The sequence below is a fragment of the Anarrhichthys ocellatus genome, unplaced genomic scaffold (assembly GCF_004355925.1).
Source record: "Anarrhichthys ocellatus isolate YVR2014 unplaced genomic scaffold, GSC_Weel_1.0 scaffold14, whole genome shotgun sequence".
Taxonomy (NCBI): domain Eukaryota; kingdom Metazoa; phylum Chordata; class Actinopteri; order Perciformes; family Anarhichadidae; genus Anarrhichthys; species Anarrhichthys ocellatus.
The window spans coordinates 208,047-229,575 of NW_022280044.1; the positions used below are offsets into that span (position 1 = coordinate 208,047).

General features: G+C 44.1%; 1 protein-coding gene across 2 annotated transcripts; it reads left to right on the plus strand.

The window, feature by feature from the left end:
- Positions 1-635: 635 nt before the first annotated feature.
- zbtb10 (zinc finger and BTB domain containing 10) lies at positions 636-18,542 on the plus strand. 2 transcript variants are annotated; one of them, XM_031853980.1, is made up of 5 exons: positions 637-1,530; positions 7,443-8,469; positions 12,670-12,726; positions 14,566-14,741; positions 15,411-18,542. In XM_031853980.1, the coding sequence occupies exons 1-5, from the start codon at positions 856-858 to the stop codon at positions 15,690-15,692; spliced, it is 2,217 nt and encodes a 738-aa protein (XP_031709840.1). In that variant the 5' UTR covers positions 637-855; the 3' UTR covers positions 15,693-18,542. The 2 variants fall into 2 exon arrangements, with proteins under 2 accessions (XP_031709841.1, XP_031709840.1); XM_031853981.1 differs by lacking the exon at positions 12,670-12,726 and having other exon boundaries at positions 636-1,530.
- The last annotated feature ends 2,987 nt before the right edge of the window (positions 18,543-21,529 follow it).

A 21,529-nucleotide genomic window follows, 5' to 3' on the forward strand; every position in this document is an offset into this window, starting at 1 on the left:
GAGAGCGAGAGAGAGAGAGAGAGAGAGAGAGAGAGAGCGAGAGAGAGAGAGAGAGAGAGAGAGAGAGAGGCGTTCTCATGAAAGAGGGCCACCTGCTGGACCTGATCTTCGGGGAACAGAAACTCAAGGTACGTGTTGATATGTTATAATACTTTACTCTAGGCTGGAACATCTCGCTGGTCTGCAGAGGTTGTTATTTACACATCTTCATGATCACACATCATCACATGACTTCATTAAAATCACACAAGTTTAATTATTATATTATACCTGTCAATATTTATTTAATATTTAACACATATATCCCATGATGAGAAATAGAAACAGCACATATACTATAAACTAAGATATGGTGACATACACTCTATATTATGCTTTATGCTCTGGTCTCAGAAAAAAAAAGTATTACTTTAATGGAGTGTTGATATTGAGCATTTTTTTATTTCAATTAAATATCACAATTAATGCACACATATATAATTACATAAAATGGGTGCAGCCTCCAAAAACAAAAGACCCCTTGCTGATCAACAGATCCCCATCTTCCTTTAAATGCCGCCCCCTCCCTCTCCAACCCCCCTTTCTCTGGTCGAGGTGCATTGTGGGGAAGAAAGTCGTTGCCATTCGACCTCTGCGGGGCCTGCGCGGACGCAGCGAGAACCCTGAAATTCATTATGCGTTTAAAACCTTTATTTATTTCCGCATAACCTACATTCTCTCACCGGGAGGGCCAAAATCGGAGAAAACGCAACGACGACAGTCCATCTCTTCCGGACAATACATCGTTTCTAAATATATTTTGTGTCGGAGGTGGACTGCTGTTGAGAAAGTGATTCTAATATATATTAAAGAAAAATGTCCGGTGAGAGAAACCGCAGGTCGCTGGCTTTCCGAGGAGCTGGATTAGCTGGGTTAACGGGTTCCAGCGGTATCGCTGAGGGGAACCGTAACAGCTGGGAGGCCCCGGCCTGTCAAGACCGACATTTTAACGGGAACAGGCCGGATCAAGAGGAGGACAGCGATCTGGGGGCTAAAGGATCATCGCAGAAGAGAGTGGAGGGCGCTGGGTCTATCAGCGATAGCACGGAACCCGAGGCGGAGGAGGAAGAAGAGGACCCGGAAGAGGGCAGCTCGGCAGCCGGGGACGGCGATGACCGTGTCGGCTCAGTGGAAGCGGAGGACGGGAACAGCTTGACGGAGGGAAACTGTCCCAACGAGGCCGACGACGACGGCCAAGAGTCGGGAAGCGCTGCGACTAATGTGGGCGAGTCGGGATCCAGGAAGTCTGGGGTAGAGATGAGACCGAAGACGCTGCTTCAGAAACACTCGTTATTCCACGCTAAGTGGCTGCAAGAATTCCCATGGCTCAAATTCTGCCAGGAGACGGGACTTATGTCCTGTTCGTGGTGTCACAACATTGCCACTAAAAACAGCGACGAGCTTGTCAAAGGCAGTCGCAACTACAAGCGGGCCTTGCTGCTGAGACATCACCTGTCGTCCGAGCACGGGAGGAACGACCCCACCAAACAGGTAACGTTAGCCTCGTTACCTATAACATTATATACCTGTCGCACATGTTTCACTGTGTCGAAGTCTGTTTTTGTTTGTCACTAACGACGACTAGTTTCTACAACTTCTCAAACATAGCGAAAGGCGAGAATAGGCTTTTAGTTAATCTTCACAATCCCTTCTCCTGGCTGATTGGCTAGCATCAGCCGGCTAACCTGAGCTAACGGCTAGTTTAGCCGCTCGTAGCTCTGCTGTAGCCGGAGGTAGGTGAGCAGAGACGGTGTTTGAAAGCTCCTAACGAGGCTAACGTCGACTAACTGGTATTGAACGGTGAAAAGACCCCAAACCACTTATCAGCGTGAGTGACACAAATCTCTCCAAATCAGTTGCCGTCCATAATAAAAAGTGTCTGCGAACTTATCAGGCAAGTTGCAAACCTCCAGTGTGACACCTGCTTGCTACCATCACACAGGAGACTGTTCAGAATGAAGCATTCATTGCATGTCACACAACTTTAAATCGTTTTGAACTACCTAATAAGTAATAAAGAATAAGAAAAAGTGTAAGTGTTGGGGACTATTTTATTTTAAAAGATGCACACAATGTAACGAAGTACAGCAAACTCCTGTGTTGCAACTGTCTTGATTGCTAGCTTGCTAGAGGTCACACAATAGCAAGGGCTCGACCCTAGTAGCCTTTGGGGAACCGCACCCCTTCCCTCCCCCTCCTCCCTCCTCTTGGCCTCTCATCATGCCGTCCTCCTGGCTTCAGTCCCGGGTGACCTCTGGTGCATTTCTTCCTCCTCCACCTCCTCCTCCCTTTCGGGGAGCTAAATTAGAGGCATTGTGCTAGAATGACCCCCCCCCCCAAAATCCATACATGGTGTCACTTGCAGGGCTGGACAAGAGGAGAGTAAATCAAGTTGCCTGGAGCCTTGACAGCTCGCCTGGCCCACATGAATAGACATGAATTAGTGAAATGGATGTCAGTAAATGGAACGACACGGCATCACCCGACTCTGTCACTTACGTATTTCTGAATTAATGGAGACTGTTTTTACCCCAAGCTTGAGGTATAAAGGTATTGACGGTATCAGTACATCGATTGCTTATAATCCAAAACAACCATATTGGAACTGTCTATTGACGTGCATGAGGTCTTTTTATTGGTTCATTATTTTGATTGCAGTGTCGGCAACATTTCTACAGTACTCCTTCAGAGACCTCGTAAAAACAGGGAGTGCATATTTGCGTTAACAATCTGGTGTCAAAGGGCATTTCTGCCATCAATCCTTATTCAGAAGAGAAAAAGAAAACCATGTGTTACTTCTGTTCCTTTGCTCCTTTCCACACACAACCTCCTACCTGACAATGGTCTGGGCTGTCAGGGGAATTAAGAGCCGGGTGCTATTGGACTCTAATTTGTGAGTGAAGAGGATTGCACTACTACATTTAGTTCCTTCCTTTGCACACGCAATCACTAATCAGAATGACTTAAAGTGATCTAACTTGTGCACATCTCTAATTGGTAAGGAGGGCTGTAACGGTGGATTAGGGGCTTGGTGTGGCTTCTCCTTAGCAACAAGGACCCCAGACACAGAGGTTATCCAATCCATGTCCTCGTGTAGAATAGAGCTGGGACAATAAAGGCCCAGTGCTGCGTTATTGGAAATATATACAGTGCTGTTGAAATAGCACTGTTGAAATAATGAACAGCAGCAGTTTATGTTAAGCGAGGTAGTATTGTGAAGCAGTACATTAAAGGAGAATTATGTTATGAGTGAACGTCTTGTTCTATTCACCCATTCCTGCTGGTAGTCAGGCCTCTGCTGCATTCGTTAAAGCTAACTTGATTAGCTCTAGCATACCAGGGCAGCTGTGGTAAATGTGGGTCTCCTCGGAGAAAGGGGGCCGTTGTCCTTAATTCTCTAGATGCTGTCTTGTGCTCAAATTGTTCCCTCTGCTCACTGGTAACAGGTTAGGATGAGGCAAAAGTAGACCATTGTTTCCCTTCGATCAAATTTGAGATCACATATCTGAGATCTATAGAAATCAATTTAATTAGTTTTTCCCTTTGTTCACAAATGGGTAAAAGGTTATGTGACAAACCCACATCGGTTGTAACAGAGTAATCTTCAGTATATCAACACCACACACAGGGGAGAACTCTTATCTACATATGTTTCATATACATATACAGGTACGTTGCATAATTACCACACAAAGTTAATTTCATTTTCAGTTGTCTCTTTATCCAGCCTCTCCATAAACTATTTCTCTCTCATCCACTGAAGTGCTTTCTTGTCTCTACTTTTTAAATAAAAATCCATCCGTAATACAGACACCTGTTCACCAAACTCCTGCAATATTCAACAAATGTTTTTCAGATACTCTGGATCATTACAAGTTATTTCACCCCCTCATTTTAGTCAAGACAATCTCACTTATTGTTTAGAGCGAGTCCCCCCCCGAATGGGAATTGGGACCCACCCATGGCGTTCTAGTGTCTGCCAGAAGATGGGATGTTTATTGGGGGCCACAGGTCAGGGGAATGGGGTGGGGTGGAGCCAGAGGGAGAATTCTTCTTGTTGAATTCGTCAGTGACTCTACCCTCCCCTTCGTTTTCTTCCCCCCCCTATCTCTGCCTCTTCTGTCAGAGCATTGTTAGGAGGCTGGGAGACACTCGGTGCAGCCCTCCCACACCTTGGGCCAAACACACACTGCAGTATTGTTCTGGCATCTGGGTACAGACGATGGGGTGGGTGGGGGTGGTACAGTAGATGTAGGGAGTTAGCGAAGGACCGGTGGATACGGCCTTAGGGCTGGGCTGGTCATGGGACTGGATTGATAGAGGGTGGGGGGTAGACAAGTCAGGGGTTGGAGGCAAATGTTTGTGTGTGTGTGTAAAAGAGTAAACAAAAACTGTCTCCAGTGAGTCATTATGTTTCATGGGGACAGTGTTGTATCACATGATCCACCAGAGGTGTGTCTGACTGACGCCAGCGCTTCAATAAGCTTGACTTTGCGGCCATCTTTAGTTTGTTTAATCCACCTGTAAATCTGTTCTTATTGGCCATTCACCGTAGATTTTGAAGCATCCATTTTTGTTTCCCAGCACCCTCTTGCACTCTCATTCTTCCACCCCTACCATCTCTGGCTCAAATAAAAACCCTAGCCACGTCACAACTGGGGGAGGTTGATATTGTCCCCACATTCTCTCATGGCTCAGGCTGGTTTTGCCTCCAGCATCTGCTGTGCAGGGTTGGTCTGCTGGTTCTCTAAGCTCCCAGCTCACACGTGGCACATCTGGAGAAAGGATGATGCTGATGAGGCCAGTATGGTGCAACTTATCCAGTACCAGGCTGTCCGAACCTGACTCCAATAAGCACACACACGCGCGCACACACACACAGCTTGTATCAGAAATGCCAGGCAAAGTCTTACCTCTTTGGGCTATTGCCTTGCTATGTGTAATGGATAAAAGCTGTGGGGAGTCAGGAGGTTTGGGGGTGGGATGGGCAGATCGAAATTATAAAATGAGACTACAAATACCAAGTCTGAAAGCACTTGTTTTTTTGCTAAATTTACAACATATTTGCTCTTTTTTTTCACCGTCTACTGACTGTGTTTGAAGTTGTTTTCATCTCACGATTCGCCCAGCGAGTAAAAGCGCGTTTGCTCTAAAAACCTCTCAAGACGAGAGCGATGGACAAAAGCAAAACAGGAAAATCTGCATGTAATCTCACTTGGTAGCGTATCCAGCACCTATTGTTGTGATTGCACTCCTGCCCTTCACCCCGTCAATATATTCCACCACAGCACTCGACATGATGACCATGCCCCTCCAGAGGCTTTGATGTGTATATCATGGAATAGTTTTTCTTCTCCCTCCCCATCCTTTTCGTCTCACCCACACACGCACTCCGGCTCCTTTTCTATGCTTGTGAGTGGGAGCTGCTGTGTAATAAGAGAGTGAGTGCTGAAACCCTTTCACAAAGGCCTACAGTGAGTGGACAATGAGCCTCGGGGAGAACACGGGCTATTGTGAAGGCTAAAATGGGGTGACCCAACTCCTCTCTGCTCCACATTTTTCCCTCCGCCCTTCTTCTTGAGGCTCAAGGTCTCTCTCTCTCAATCTCTGCCTCATGCTCTCACTCTCTCTTTTCTTTGTATGTGAGTTATCACTCTTTTCTCTTTTATTCTCCAACCATTTCTCATCATCTTTTCACACGTATTTCTATCAACTCTGATTCTGAACTCTACAATTCGGCTCTTTTCTTCTATTATTTTCTGTCCTGTTTATTTCGTCCAGCCTGCAAAGTACGTTCACTTTGCCCGCTCTCTATATCTCATCCATTCTGCCCCTGATTTCATCCCATCCCATCTCTCCTCATCTCTTCCCTCCAGCTGTGGCAGAGGACGATAAGCCCCCCTATACTGTCCTGTGTGCCCAGGACAAGCACTGCAGTGTGGAGGGAGTAGGGGTAGGGGTAGGGGTAGGGGTGGGGGGGGACCTCCAGAGAAATGGATTTAATCTGAATTACTCGAGCTGAAACCCCAGCTGTGTGTACGTGTAGGCAGCTTGGTTTCTGTGTGGTTGTGAGTGTGCATGCATGTGTGCGCAGCAGAAATGGTGGTGGGCGGGGGCAAAAATGCCGGGCTCGAGCAATGTGAATTATTCTGGATTAGGACATCTGCTGTGCAATTCTAAAAATGAGCCCTAGATGTATGAGGCCACACATGTGTGGGTATGTGTTTTAAATGTAGAAATGAAACGTGGAGTTCTACTCGTGCAATTTTAGCTTTTTACTGGGCTGTGTATTTTGTCAGTGCGTATGCTCTTCTCTGCTCCGTACCAGGCTGGCCCATTGCCCTGTTATGGGGGAGCAGGGGGGGGGGGGAGTGTTCTGTGCTTCTGCCAGTTCCCCTACCGTCCTACAGCCACGGTGTGTCCTGCTTCGGACATTAGTCGGCCTTCCTCAAGGTCTAATTATTATTATTACATATAGCTTCCAAATAACAAAGAAAGGGGGAATTTTATTGTGCTGAATGTGTATTAGAATCTTGCCAAAAATATCTTCTAATCTAGCTTTGGGGGTGATAACCTAAGCCAAATTGGATCGTGAAGTCATTAATCATTGTCTCAGAGTCTTAAGATTATGCTCCTGGGAAATGAAACAAATTCCTCGCTGTCGCTAAAAAGGAAATAGAATCCTCAAAAGATATTTCTTGGTGGACAGTGGTCATAGAAGTCTATGAATATAGCCATAGATGATGTCCCTTGCATTCTGTGTATTTAGATTTTTTTGCCTTGGATACCTGAACAAATGCCATTGCAAAGTGGCATCATGTTGAGATTTTGGTAGGACAGCGTGAATGGAATTTAATAGGTTAAAATATTCTACAGTTGGCTTTAGGTTTTCTCTACAAGACATTTTGTCATTTGAGGAGGAGTCGCTGTTGTTTTGAACATTTGATTGACTGAAAATGTTGCCAGTTTTGACACATGGGTTTGTCTAAATGCATTCTGGAAAAGGAGGAAATCATTAATTAAAAATCTACAGCAAATCAATTAATTACAATGGCTTGTACTAAAACATATTCCCTTTCTATATGTTAGTTTTTGTGTTGGGACTGGCAGTTTAAATGTAATGGAGAGAAGGACTTGATTAGGGGGTTAGGTAATACTACCCAGCCTAAAAATAATAGGCAACACGCCTTTCATTGCTTCATTCCCACCTCCTCCGTACCAGAAGCCTGTCAAACCTGTTCCACCCTTAGGGCAGTGCACGCCCGGTGCCCCGAGGGTGTTGTGCGTATTTATTCACAGAGTTACAAGGAGGAAACATATATTTTTTGTGTGCAAGTACGTTTTTCGGGTACTTTTGCAACACACATCTTCAATATTATTTCTTCTTCTCTTTCATGTAAAAGGAGACGATGAGGCCCTCGGACAACGGCAGCACCTCCACTAACTGCTCAGAGGACGACTACCACCACAAGACCAATGAGAACTCCTACTGTTACCAGCTTCTCCAGGAGCTGGACAAGCAACGCAAAAGTGGCATCCTCTGCGACGTCAACATCGTCGTCTCGGGCCGGGTGTTCCGTGCACACAAGAACATCCTGGTGGCGGGCAGCCGCTACTTCAAAACCCTCTACTGTCTGACCAAGGGCGAGGCCCAGGACCAGGCCACGGTCACACACCTGGATGTTGCTGCTGTGCAGGGCGTCGCCGTTATCCTCGACTTTCTCTACTCTGGGAATCTGCTGCTCACAAGCCAAAATGCCATAGAGGTGATGTCTGTCGCTAGTTTCCTCCAAATGTCGGAGGTTGTACATTCATGTAGGGCTTTTATAAAGGACGCCCTGAACATCAGCATCAAGCAGGAGGCCCCTGATTCTGTGGTGGTGGACTACAACAAGAGGCAGACGGTGTCCAAAGAGGGCCTCAGAGGGCTGGACCGCAAGCCAAGCAACTTCTGGGCCACAAGCATCCTGTCGAATCTGTCGATCAAGGCCAGCAACAATCAAGGAAAGGAAGCGATGGACGAAGAAGACGAAACTGGCAGGGTGAAGGATGAGAGCAGCGATATAGAGGTGACAATGGTTAGGGGCGAGGGCTGTGCCCTGGTGACCCCCGGAGCCTCTGGTAACTGGACCCACCACAACAACGACTCGTCCGATTCAGCAGAGACCAATGACACGCGGTCGGCGAGTGGCCAGGTGTTCGTCTGGAACGAGCCAGCCACGGGCGGCGCCGCAGCAGCACCCGCAGCAATAAAGCGAGAAGCACCGGACGCCGCGGCAGGAAGCGGACGGAGGAAAAAACAGACCACCACGAAGCGTTTTGTGTACAACTTTCCACCAGAGCCCGAGGAGGGATTTGACGAGGGGATGTTCATCCAGCCCTCTGCCTCCTACACCAGAGAGGACTTCTCCTCCCTCTCCGAAAATGCTGGTACGACACACATGTGAACGTCTGAACACGCTTCTCACTCTCGCAACCCCTCCTAAGTCCTTTCCCTTTATAACATATGAATATCTTTTAACTCATGAAATTCTTATTCCTATTAGAATAGAATAGGAAGAGGATCCCTTTTTAAGGAAGAGGTGCATGCAGAATGTCTGTGACTTCTAATCCCTTGAATGTGAATCACTGTATGTGTGATATGGAAATATAATATTTTCCTACATACGGTACGGAAAAGCTCTGGTCAGACACAATAATCGCGGCCTCTGTATTGCATGTTGTGCCCCAGCGTAGAGCATTCAGCTGTGGCGTACGGTAATTATGAACCATAACTACATGTGACGGGCATGAGTTACTTACTGCTGCGTTTATGTTTCAAAGGCGTGACTGCTTGCTTGGCTTGCAGATGTGCTCAGCTTTCACCTCAACTAACTACTGTATCTAACTCTGTGCATTGCAATAATGTCTGCAAACCTGGCCTTTAGCTACTGCTAGTGGGGGGGGACATAATAACCAGTTAGCATCATTAGCCGGATGCCTCTCTGCCTTATGCCCCGCCCTCTCCTCCATCAGTTTAACCTCTAAACACTGTGACTACTGTGAGATTCGGTTTTGTCTCGTTCCAACGTTTACTTGAAGCTAAATTAAAACACAAACTGGGACTCTGTTTTTATGGCTGCACCAATATTTGATATTTTGGCAAAAACTGTGTATTTACAATTATTTAATAGATTTGAGCAATGCCGGTCCTGACATCATGCATTTGTAATGTTCTACCCACCGGGGGGGGGGCTGAAGAGGATCACCCTGATCGGTCACGTGGCTTCAGTATTTGATCCTCTGTTTGTCGTCTTCCAGCCTCTAACGTTTTGCCGAATTTTAATCCAGCACTGGACGGTCGCACCTTTTGGTACTTGGTGGCAGCATTGCCTCATTTAAATGAGTCATCGGTCACCATATAGTGACGTATCTAATCACGTCACATGCATGTTCACAGATTTGATGCTAATACAAGCTCAGCTGTGGGAATCACTGGCATGATCACGTGGATCAAAGTATTGATCACGCTGCAAAAAGTTATGGATTTTCAGGTTTCGATCAGTGCCAAGCTTTTACACTTAATAGGATATGTGCGTATAACTAGCTTTTAACCTGCTGTGCACAGCCAAGAAGTGAGTCCCTCCTCCATGATCTCCACTAATCACTCCAGAGCGGGGGGGCTAACAAGAATCACGCCCACCTGCAGTGCTTTGTGCGTCCACAGCGCTGCTGAGATGTTTTAAATGGTTAAACCCAAATCAATGGTCCTGAAGCTATTTAATGGTTCACATCTGTATCCTAAAAGTACACGCGGTATGCGAAAACGTCAATCAATGAATGTTTAAATCTGGCTTGATAAAACTTTCATCTTCTCCCTTCACTTGTTCGATACCTTGCACTTCCTGTCCTGTAATCTAGCCATCGCTCCGTCCGTCCCATCCACACGCATACAGTGAGGCGCTCTTAGTAATCTCTTCTCTCAGCTCCAGCTATCTCCTTCTGTTGGCCCCATTAAGTGCTCCATGTAACCGTAATGATATCACATATTAAGTGGAGTGGTAGAGAGAGAGAGAGAGAGAGAGAGGGGGGGAGAGGGAGAGGGAGAGAGAGATATTCATTTTTGTGTGCGCAAGAGGGAGAGAAGCCGCCTCTAATAAGGAAAATGAAGAAAGCAGAGGGAACATTTCTTCCCCACAGGCCTCCCTAAATGCACTTGAATGCTCTTAGTGCCTCCGGCTCCTCCTATGGCTCTTTATTAATGTGTGCACAAAGTGATCCAGGGTGTTGTAATAGCCTGGAGAGGCCCTCAGTTAGTTTGTCTGCAGGGCGTGCTAACTCTCCAACCTTCCCCTCGTCAAGGAGCTGTGTTGTTTAGCTCCGTGTCTCTACTTAATGTACACCAAGTTTCCAAGTGAAGATATGGTTCAGACTTCAAGTAGGCCGTTAGTCACAGTAAAAGGTTTCAAGGAAACTGTTTACCCTGAAATGATAGTTCTGTGTTCAACAATCCATTCATTCACTCTCACAGTGTAGTGTCAACAGTTTAAATATAGATCTGTGAATACTTGGCCTCTGTAAGGGCATACGATTGTAAAAAAAGTGTCTCTCTCTGTTGTTTAAAAAGTGTGCGAGGTGGTGAATTTGAGGCAGCAATAGGCAACACATTACCTTTATTTAGCCACTAATAATGAACAATTGGCGCAGCAGAAATATTAACAAATGGTGAAGTTACGTTCATTTCTGTGGGCTGTTTATCAGTGAGCTTGTACTGCGTATATGACTTGTTTAATACGTTTCCCTCTGTCCATCTGTTAAGACAAAGTGAGACAGACGGAGGCCAAACAGAATGTTTCTGTGAGGACATAATCAGCTCCCATGCCTCAATCTGCATCGAGTCCATCAGTTTTTAAATCTGAAGACATTTTTTAGCCGACCGTTTTCATTGACATAGTTGTTTGCTTGTTATCTGTAGGTAACGTCTCCGTGGGTGTGTGTGAAAGCTGCTTAATATCATATTCAAGTATTCATATTTTTCTCCACACCGCAAAAGCTGTGTAGCCCTGCCATCATGTTTTAGGACTTCTTTACTTTGCAAGAAGTGGGACTCAGTGGTGTGTATGTAATGTTCTGCACAAGTGTCATGGAGTCTACTGTACTTATAGCATTAGAGCACCCAACTATTAATGCCCATTTTCAGTCTACATCTTCTGGAATGTACATGAAAAGATGGTCAAGTACCATTTATGGGCTGATAGTCATTTGCCAAAAAGCTTTCAGTTTGTTCCCACAGCCTCTCGTCTCATGCTGCACACGGTGCTCATTTGTTGCGATTCTCTTTGGATACATGTGTCACATGACGTCTAAAATATTAGTTATGCCTTCACAAAATATTGCTTCACAAAGCAAAAAAAAGATGAGAATGTGTGCGATTTGCAGGAGACACTAGAAAGGGTTTATCAGGACGAGGCACCAAATCCTCCTCTGGTTGTGAGAGGCTCGCTCTGAAACTAGACGGCCCTCTTACCCGATTAGTCGTAGCCGGCTTGCATATTTCTGTCCGAGCCTATGAGCCACCAGTATGAGCTGTCCCAGTTTCCCACAGTGATGTCACTCGTTTGGGTTTCATTTCGCTTCCGTTTGATCGGTGCTGTCATGCTCCGAGGATGGAAACGTAGTAGCCCACATGGTGGTATTCTAAGACGGGGAATAGCAGAAAACCTTCACATTTTAGAGGTTTTATCCATCATATACATCTCCTTTTGCTGGAAAAACTGTCTGAAACAATTGGAGGTAGTTTACAGAGTGACAGGAATGATCCTCTGTGTCGTGTGGAAAATAACATTTGAAAGTGAAGGCTGGTTTCCACGATATAAGTACTTTGCCATCGCTGTCTGCTCTAACCACACTGAGCCAACAGTCAACACTCGTGGCAAATAAATTCTTGGGTCTTCTCCAAGCTACACTGTCGGATTGTTTGAAAGGGTGCGTGCTGCACACCGACACGCGGAGCAGGTGCAACACATTTGCATATACACTAGTCTCTGTCGAAGTGTGCACACCCACGCACAATAACCTCCCCGAGCCCTTCGAGGTGCAAAGCCGCCATGGGCAGTCCCTTCACTCCCTAATCCACTCTAATGCACTGGGGCTGTCCTCACTATTCCAAATATTGACCCAGGGAGAATGGACTCGCACACACGCACTCGCAGGGGCGTGTCTTTAATGGGCTCCAAGCTCTGATGCTGGAGGAACCGGACACACACACACACACTCACACACAGGTGCTCCCACACAAGTGCTTACAAAAGCTGAGTGTAAGCTGAGCCGGAGTGAGGGCTCTACTCTAATTAACTCCCTCCCTGCTGGAGCCCTGGTTACACCATAGTTTGTTGCCCCGGCCTGGGGAACACACCGCTTTACATATAGTAGGGACCCGTGTGTGTGTGTGTGTGTGTGTGTGTGTGTGTGTGTGTGTTTGTTTGCCTACGTTGTTAACTGGAACTTCCATTGTTCCATGTGGGGGGTGGTTAGTTGTGTACACAGGGCGTTGTGAGGCGTGCCCCCCCCCCCCCAACCCCCCGCCCCCCCTCATCTCTCTTTCCCCCTCTCGCTTCTCTCCTCCCCCCCCCCCCCCTCCCCCTTTCCCAGAGCTGGCCAATCAGATCCAGTATAGCATCATCCAGCAAGGGGAGTCCTGGGAGAATGGTAAGAAGCCGCTCTCTCTAGACTAATGCTGCTTCAATGAGACTTTAAATCTTTTAACTAAAATGCATCTTCTCCGCTGAGTGTGGGCAGTCCAGTCAGTAGTTCTCCTTGAATACGACAGCAGACGAACACACTGTTTCTGTTTATAATTGTGGTTATAAATGCATAATGGACCTGCATGACCCTGCTGCACTAAATGATCGTGCTATCCTCATGTCAATATATTTACAAAATATAGAAAATGAGTGGTTGAAGCCGATTGTATTCATATAGGCCAAAAATCATAGATTTGAATCATTTGGGTGGCGGGGAAGCCAGTGTGTCTTAGAAGTAGACGGTCATTGTCTACAGTACACAAGGCTTTGTGTCCTAATTCAATACTACACACTAATTATAAGTATGTATGTTAGTATGCAGAGTATCAAAATGAAGAATACTCAAAATTGACAGCATGCATACAGAAGAAACACCTGATGTTTAAGTGTGCTGTTGATTGACACTACTTTCCCACAATTCATTGCACAAAGGCAACGGAGTAGCTTCTCATACCTGGAAAAATGTCGACCTAAGATGGTGGTGAAACAGCTTTGGGGTTCAGAATGGTCCTCAAGGTTGTATCTACAACCATATAATTATAGTGTATTAAAAAAATACTTTTTTTTTTTTTTTTTTTTTAATATTTAGTTCAAATTCAGAACTGCTCAAGAATATTTTCGTCTGCGTTGTATTTGTAAAGCCAGATCGTGAAAATACAATTTCATCCTAAAGCCTAAGTGAACATCCATAAGGTGTACCACACACACACACAGACACAGACACACACACACACACACACACACACACACACACAGACAGGTGACCTGCTTCTCATCAACCCTTCCTCCTCACTACTCCCCTTAGCAACCTGCCGTAACAACTCCTCTGTTGTGTGCTCAAACAAAAGGCTCGGCCTTGTCGCCCCCCCCCCCCCCCCCCACTCACTCAACACTGAAGACCATCCACTCTGGAGTCTTTTCAAAATCAATACATTGGTTAGTTATTGGGAAGCCCAGCTGTCCTCAGTAGCTTCTTGGCACAAACATCCAGAGAGGGTTAATGGAGACGGTGCTGGTGTGAGGACATCTTGATTTATTTGAGACTCTGAAATAAAGAAACGTGATCATCCTCGCGTTATGTCGTGTAGTGGTCAGGATTGATGGAGGATGCAGGAAGGTGGTGTTTTGTTATTGTCTTTGATGTCCAGAATCGTGAGCACTTTGACAGTTTTGCAGAACGTTGCTGTAGAATTACAGTATTGTGGTTCATGTAAAGTTTAATTTAATGAGTTTAAGTCATCACATTATTAGTTTTACCTCTTTATTGAAACCGTTACATTGACGATGCTGATTTCTCAAGTTATCTTCCACCAAACTGCTTTATTATGTCGATGTAGATCCAAGTTGTCTTCACACTCGCTGCTAGTATAAACCCGGAGTCGGCTGGAAACAGGCACACAGCTGATCGGGAAGTTTACGTAGCTGCCACAGTGATCAGTTAAACAAACTCTGACTAAAGGGTTTTTTGTGATGCATCAGCTTGCGGTGTGTTCTCTCTAATGGCTACTGCGATCTAACTCTGTGATTTGATAAACAGGATATTGGTCCTCTCTCATTAGAGGATCTATAGATGCAAACGAATGATCAATATCTTCTCTGATTTCCAGTTTGTTCTTCCAGTCAAATTGAAACTCAAAGAACAAACCATGGCTGTGTTTTTTGTTTTTTTTTAAGCTGTAATTCTACGATAAACTAAAACATGTTACTAAATCTCTGCATGTCTTTTCTCTCTACCTCTAACCAGGTGAGACCGCACACCTAGCCCTCAATAAGCTCAAGTGCCCGCACTGTAACTACATCGCCAAGCACCGGCGCACGCTCAAGAGGCACCTGATCATCCACTCGGGCGTGCGCTCCTTCAGCTGCGACATCTGTGGCAAGCTGTTCACCCGCCGCGAGCACGTAAAGAGACATTCCCTGGTGAGTCCCCTCTCCTCTCTTTGAGACCAACCATGTGATGTGCATCCACCATCTTGTGCCCGCCTCACCCCAGGAAGAGTAGCTCCCGTTGCAGTAAAGTAGCTAATGGGGATCTCAATAAATAAACTAACTCCCGCCTTTGCACTCCACCTCGTGGTTTGTGTCTGGGAGCTTTTTGCCTCGGGAGAGGGAGTGAGGTATTTTTAAAAGCAGGAATTTATGGCTATGATATCAAATTTTTTTTTTAATGTATGTAGCATCTCAGGCTACATACACACTGATAGGTTTCCATTTTAAGACTGTCTATAGTCATGTGATATTGGTTTTCAGGCGTGCCAGTATACGATGCTGAAACCCTGGTTTTAAATGGAAACGTAGTAGTGTGGATGTAGCCTCAGTCTTTCACAAAGTGGTACAAAACAAATGGATTATAAATCAAGTGGTGTCAGCAAAGTGTCTCCTCCTTCCCCTCTATGCTAAGCTAACTCTCTGCTAGTGGTAGCTTCACATTTTGTGTACAGTCGTATCAATTTTCTCATCGAACTCGGCAAGAAAGCATTTAAGCGTATTTCCCCAAAAACTGTCAATGTGACTTCAACTTGTGATTTAAAGGAATAGTGGATCCAAACTTCAAAAGGCAACCCACCTGACTCCCCGTCTCTCTTACAGGTGCACAAGAAGGACAAAAAGTACAAGTGCATGGTGTGCAAGAAGATCTTCATGCTTGCAGCCAGCGTCGGGATCCGTCACGGCTCGCGGCGCTACGGTGTGTGTGCGGACTGCGCTGACTCGCACCAGGCCACTCAGGAGGGCCTGGAGGGCATGGAGTTCCCTCGCGACGAAGACTTCGAGGGCGAGGAAGGGGAGGACCTGGATGGGGAGGAGCCTACCGACAACGACCAATCAAATTGGGGCGAGGGCAACGCTGGTGCTGCCCCCGACGAGGACTAAGAATTTTAACACGCTTGAGAAACGAAACAAACAAAAAAAGTTGATGTTTAATATATATGTATACAAAAACTAGCTGGTAAACAATCAACTCCAAAGTGCTATCAAACCTCGAGGTTACTTAATTGTGCAAGTATATGACAAAGAGATGGATTTAAAAAAACAAAAAAAGCTTTCGTAGTGGGAACTCCAAGATGTACAGATTTTATTATTGTTAAATGTGTCCAACTCTAGGCCCAGAGCCCACGAAAGAACGATTCTATCCACGAATAATATGATAAATCAGGTTTTTGGTGATGTATTTTTATTTCCTGTTTTTCGGGGGGGGGGGGAGTTGGGCAGGGGTGATGATGTAGTTTTTGAGTTGGGGTAGGCCAATCAATCTAAAAAAGAAAAGCAAAATGTTAATTATTTAATTTATGAAGAGAGGTTATTATGGTCTTAGCGATAATTTTTTTGTTGTTTTTGTCTGCGAGCAGAGGCGCAGGTGTTGCTTTCTGCACAATCTGAAAGTCTACTGCTTAGTGCTTGTAGAAGTACACAGAAGAAGAGCATTATTGTCCACAGGAAGATTTTTAACTTGCTCTGTAGAACTAGTTTAGATGCGCTAAATGTTATATTATTCTTTTCAAATTTCTTTTTTTTTCCTTTCCCTGTACGAATCTTGGAACCAAAAAAATCTGTTTTGCGACTCTAAAGTATCACGGCCATATTTATGATTAATTTAAGAGGGCTGTGATATTGTGCCAAACAGACCGCACACCAAGATTTAGCAGGAAGCAAAAACTACTGAATACGCTTAGAAAAAATATGAGAGAGAGAGAGAGAGACACAACGTGAGGGTTTTTTGTTAAGCGGGAAAAAAGATGAATTAAAAAAAAAAAAAGCGAAAGTACAAGGGGAAATGTTATTGCTAGCTTTATACAAATCACAGCGTCACAGTAACACTTTATTATTATTAAACAAAAGCATTTGACTTTCACTTAAAGCTTGAATTTTGCCAAATGACGAAACGTTTGGTGCTGTAATGCTTGTCGCAGAATACTGGACCTACAGGCTATAATGATGTTTATAATCATGAAGCTTAAACTGACTCAGTTATACATATGTAATCAGCTTAAACTATAGAACACTGTTGTGCTACGGCGACTATCAGGTATGCTTTGCCATTGTTTTGAAGCTTTTTATTTTATTGAATGCGCACACACACACACACGCGCTCACGCGCATACCATTTTGTAGAACTACCGGCAGTACTTGTAATTGACATTTTGAGGACCTAAGAGGACATCAATACCTGTATACGTTTGTTTATATTTGGTACTGAGTTATACAGTAAATACATTATATAAATATATATTTTGAATCACTTGAACGTTGGGAAGAAAGTCATGATGTGTGATTTTAAAGTCTGACAGGACTCCATTTTCCATGTGTAAAAGTTCAACACAATGTCACCGGTTTGATTTGATGTAGGTTTGTTTTTGTTTCTTTCAGTCTGCCAGGTAGAAAAACTTTGTTCCACAGGAAGTGAAGCTCTATGGCGCCTCATAGACACGCACTTACTTTTGTGTTCATGAAAATCATTTTTTTTTTAATGTTTCTTCGCTTCCCCAAAAAGCGGGTCTGAATGGAGCTATATAAACTGTTGTCTTTCTTCCAATGCGCAACTTTTTTTTTTTATTAGACATTTTGTTTTTTGTTATTTAATATTATATATTGACTCCAAAATGCAATCAAGACTGTTAATTTCTATTTGTCCAACCAAAATTGTTGTTTTTAATTATTGTATGAGAAAAGCCAGGTGAAAACTTGCTTCGTGTAGAGAATCCTTGCTCGTGTCTGTAATTTGTTGAGATTTTTTAAATGTTTTTATGCTACAGAATCATTCACTTTACCCTGGATACATATTTTTGTTTAATTTTGTCCTTTTTTTTTTTTCCACAGATGTTTCCTTTTTCTCCTTTTGTTATTTCATTAAGCACATATTTTCTAAAGAAACACGGATTGTTTTGCGGGTTGAAACCTTGGAACAGCAGTATCTGTTCATATGCAGTGGAGTATACAGTATATAGTGACGTGCTAATGATGCAGAAGATGTGTAACCTCCCTTTACTCTCAGTGGAAGAAGATATATTTTAAGTCGTAGAGATATTCAGCCTCTTCCTGTCACTTTTACCTTCAAATCACTGTGGGAGGGGTTATGTTACGGATATATATATCTATGTGGAGATTATATGAGATAAATATATATATATATAAATATATATATATATGAAGAATATATTATTTAACCAGTGGATTTACTTAATGGATCACATTAACGGTCAGCTCCAAACCTACTGGCCTGGTGGTTTATTTCCGTGAGCTTTATCCTTCCTCTCTGGCTCTCTGTTCACGCTGTGTGCTTGCTCATTACACCATCCTGTTGTCTTGTTTGTTCTTTTGATACTATACCATCCTACTGATTTTACTGTAATGAATGAAACTCAAAACTATGATGTATCATTTTAGATTTTATGCTGTATTTGTTATATGGACAAAAAAAAGAAAAACCAACGCAAAAAACGAAGCAAAAACACTACAGATTTAAAAGCAGAGGTTTTTTTTCCCCAGCTGTATTTTTTTACGCTGTTGCAAAAGGTTGTATTTTTCAATTTCTCTCGAACTTTAACAGCGATGCAAAACTTGGGCCGCGCCTCAGTGCCCTCCGAACACAAAGCAAATTCAGGTTACTCTTTTTACGTTTTTATCAAAGGTTTTCAAAGATGGGACTACATTCTCCTTTTTTCTGTCTGAATTGTACTACTGTTCCTCTCTATACTACATTTTAAGAATAAAACTTTGATATTGCTTTAACCTTTGTGTCCACTTATTTCCTTGCAGTGAGCCCTTTGCTCCTCTGATGATGGTCAGAACGAGCCTTTCTCTCTCCACATCTATTTAACACTCGAAGCAGCAAACCTTTTCTCTCCAAAACCACCCAAAGACATGCAGCTCAGACTATGAACCAGTTGTTTCTATGTATAAAACCAGTTGAACTAATATTGCATTGAGTTAATGGATTACGATACTTTCAGTTGATCAATTCAATTTTTTTTCATTTTTGTGAGTCCTTATGCAAACTGTCAAAACATTTCAGTAGTTTTATATCGTCATAAATGGTATGTTCGTCCTCAAATTTTAAAAATGACTACACTTGCACAAAAAACTACCAATTTAGTCTACAGTTACAACTCATGCTCTATATTATTATCATTTTTCAAACACTGCAGAGCAAAATTAACTTCTGCATTAGCTGTTGTGATTATGTGAATATGAATATATAAGAAAAAGAGATCAAACAGCCTCTGATGTTCCATCACTTAATCAGATTAAATCAGATTTTCTCTGATAGTCCTGCACAGAAATGACGTTATAATAGAAAGGTTTTAGAGCACCATGAACCCACCCCTCTCTCTAAAGGCCAAAGTGCTGCCATCTGCTGCTAACACTCAGAACTAAACCCTCATTTGGCTTTGTGTCTGTGCCGACACCAGGTGGCAGCACTTCTCTTCACATTTCTTCTGCACTGTCCAACAGTCAACACAGTGGGACCACGAGATGGAAGAATGTTCCTCTTTACACATTTGGTATGCCAGTAACAATTGTATGTACATTTATTTTGAATGTATGAATCCTCAAATACAAGCAGTGATTCTAAGCCAATGATCATTGGCTTAGAATTTGGTTAAATTATTTTGGATGGTGAGTGAGTAATATAAGCTAGAGGAGTGGTGTGTTTATGTATAGACAGCCGCATGTAAAACAAAGAACAAGGCCATATAAAGGTCCTGCTTCCATACAAGGCCCTGGTTATTCATTAAGGGCAATGAGGCTGCTTTTCTTTTGATGTCACTTCCTGCCCTTTCCCATTTTAAGAAGCCAAATAAATGTATTTCTTATTACTTGTTTATTATTTCTTGTTCACGTGCGCAAAAGCTAATCTGCACATTATTTATCACACGATATTACGCGCAGTATGTCGGGTGCTGCACAAGCACAGATCTACATGACACTAGGATGGGGTGTAAGTGTTTCCATTTTGCGTGGCCTCTGAGATCACCAAGGTGCGAACGCACCTTTACGCACACATGCCAAGTCAGCAAAACACAGCCTCCGATTCACCGACGACTAAACCCAATGCATCTTGGGAGAAATCTTGCCCTCGTCGTCAGCTGACGGCTAACGAACACAATAACTCCTTTCAAAACGGATACATGGATAAATAATCCCAGAAAACATTCATTTTGGGAATTAATAGTTTCATAAAGTCTCTATAAAACCATGCTGTTCCATGCTGGATTATAAAGCGCATTTGTTCTCACTGGAGTCCAATCTGCACCAGTGACAGAGCAGAGGCCATTTAAAGTGAGTGTCTGGACTTAAAAATGCTAAACGTAAAACTTTATTTGAAGTGTCAAGTAGCCCATATAGGCCTACATGAAATGTGTCCTCTGCCACTAAAGTGTTTCAGAGATATTCTACAATATGACAGCAGGGCCAAACCTAAACATCTGTCAGATGTATTTCCGTTTTAATTACTTGTTACATCATAATATTCAGACATCAGAGACATACAGCCAAACATCAGTGCTGCTCAGGTAGTCGTGTACACACATTTACGGTATGAAATCAGATTAGCTCTTCCTATTCTGAAGCACGCATGAAAAGAATGAAAACTTCCTTTAGGAGCACAGACTGGTGTACACGGACCGATTAGGTATCTGATGGTCCATGTTTCTGTCACAATTTATCTTGTTTTATCTGAACGAATGAATTTGAGCTCTTTGACTGAAACAAAAGCAAAGAATGCATAAAAAGGAAAATCTTCAGATCTGTGTTTGTCACACAGATTTTCTGTGGTACATGCAGTACCGTCAATTCAAACGTTGCACAGTCCTCAGTTTATTACAGGGTGTTTATGTCTGCATGGGCATGTGTCTTTGAGTGTATGTGTACACACACAGAAGCAGTCATCAAACATTGGCCTTGTGGGCAACCACACACACTGCTCTATTCTTTCCTATGTGTGTCTGTGTGTTCACGTGCATGCGTGTGTGTGTGTGTGCATGAGCCTCCTTCCCATTCACAGGCCCTTTTGTGTGGTTGTCTGTCAGCGGTGTTGTCTGCAGGCAGGCCCCCATTGTGTTGAACCACTGCTCCTTATTGACACAGGGCCCCTGGCGCTTCGTGTTCCCATGGCCCCCCAGCCACGGCGGACGGAAGGCTGAAACCGGAGCCCCGGACCTGGGGTGAGTTTGTTTGCACTCCCCTCTCTCTCCCCTGGTGCTCCTGGAGCTCTCGTCCACGGGGACGGGTCTAAACGGATGGCGGCATAGTGCAAGTGTGTGTGTTGGTTGTTGTAAGGGGACGTTTTGGCGGCGGGGTGGGTGGGGGGGGGGGTCTGTGTGGTGGGTTGGACATTAAAACATCTAAGGTGGAGAGACAGGTATGTGGTCACAGCTGCTCCTGTCAACAGGGTAACCCCTGTGGAAAAGAAGTTTCTGTGTGTGTGTGTGTGTGTGTGGGTGGTTTCCACCTTCACATCATAACGGCCCTTTATGGTTCTGTGTAATGGCTCGATGCTTCACAGCGAGGCCCCTCAGAGGTCGAAAGGAGAGCAAACATTAACGGAGAAGATTATTCTCTGATGTCTATTATCACCCCGCACCGGTGTTGAGACAAATGAAGCTTGCATGCACAAAGTTTTCTCTGCAGGATAACTTTATGCGGCACTGCTCATGGCCTGCATTTACACAGCAGCTTTAACACTCACTTTGATGTGACAGAGCTACAGT

What these genes read in the sequence shown, in the direction of transcription:
- zbtb10 (XM_031853980.1), top strand. Translation starts at nt 856, where the DNA reads ATGTCCGGTGAGAGAAACCGCAGGTCGCTGGCTTTCCGAGGAGCTGGA. An exon ending in CTCCCTCTCCGAAAATGCTG is followed by an intron (nt 8,470 to 12,669) that starts GTACGACACACA and finishes CCCCTTTCCCAG; the next exon opens with AGCTGGCCAATCAGATCCAG. An exon ending in ACGTAAAGAGACATTCCCTG is followed by an intron (nt 14,742 to 15,410) that starts GTGAGTCCCCTC and finishes TCTCTCTTACAG; the next exon opens with GTGCACAAGAAGGACAAAAA.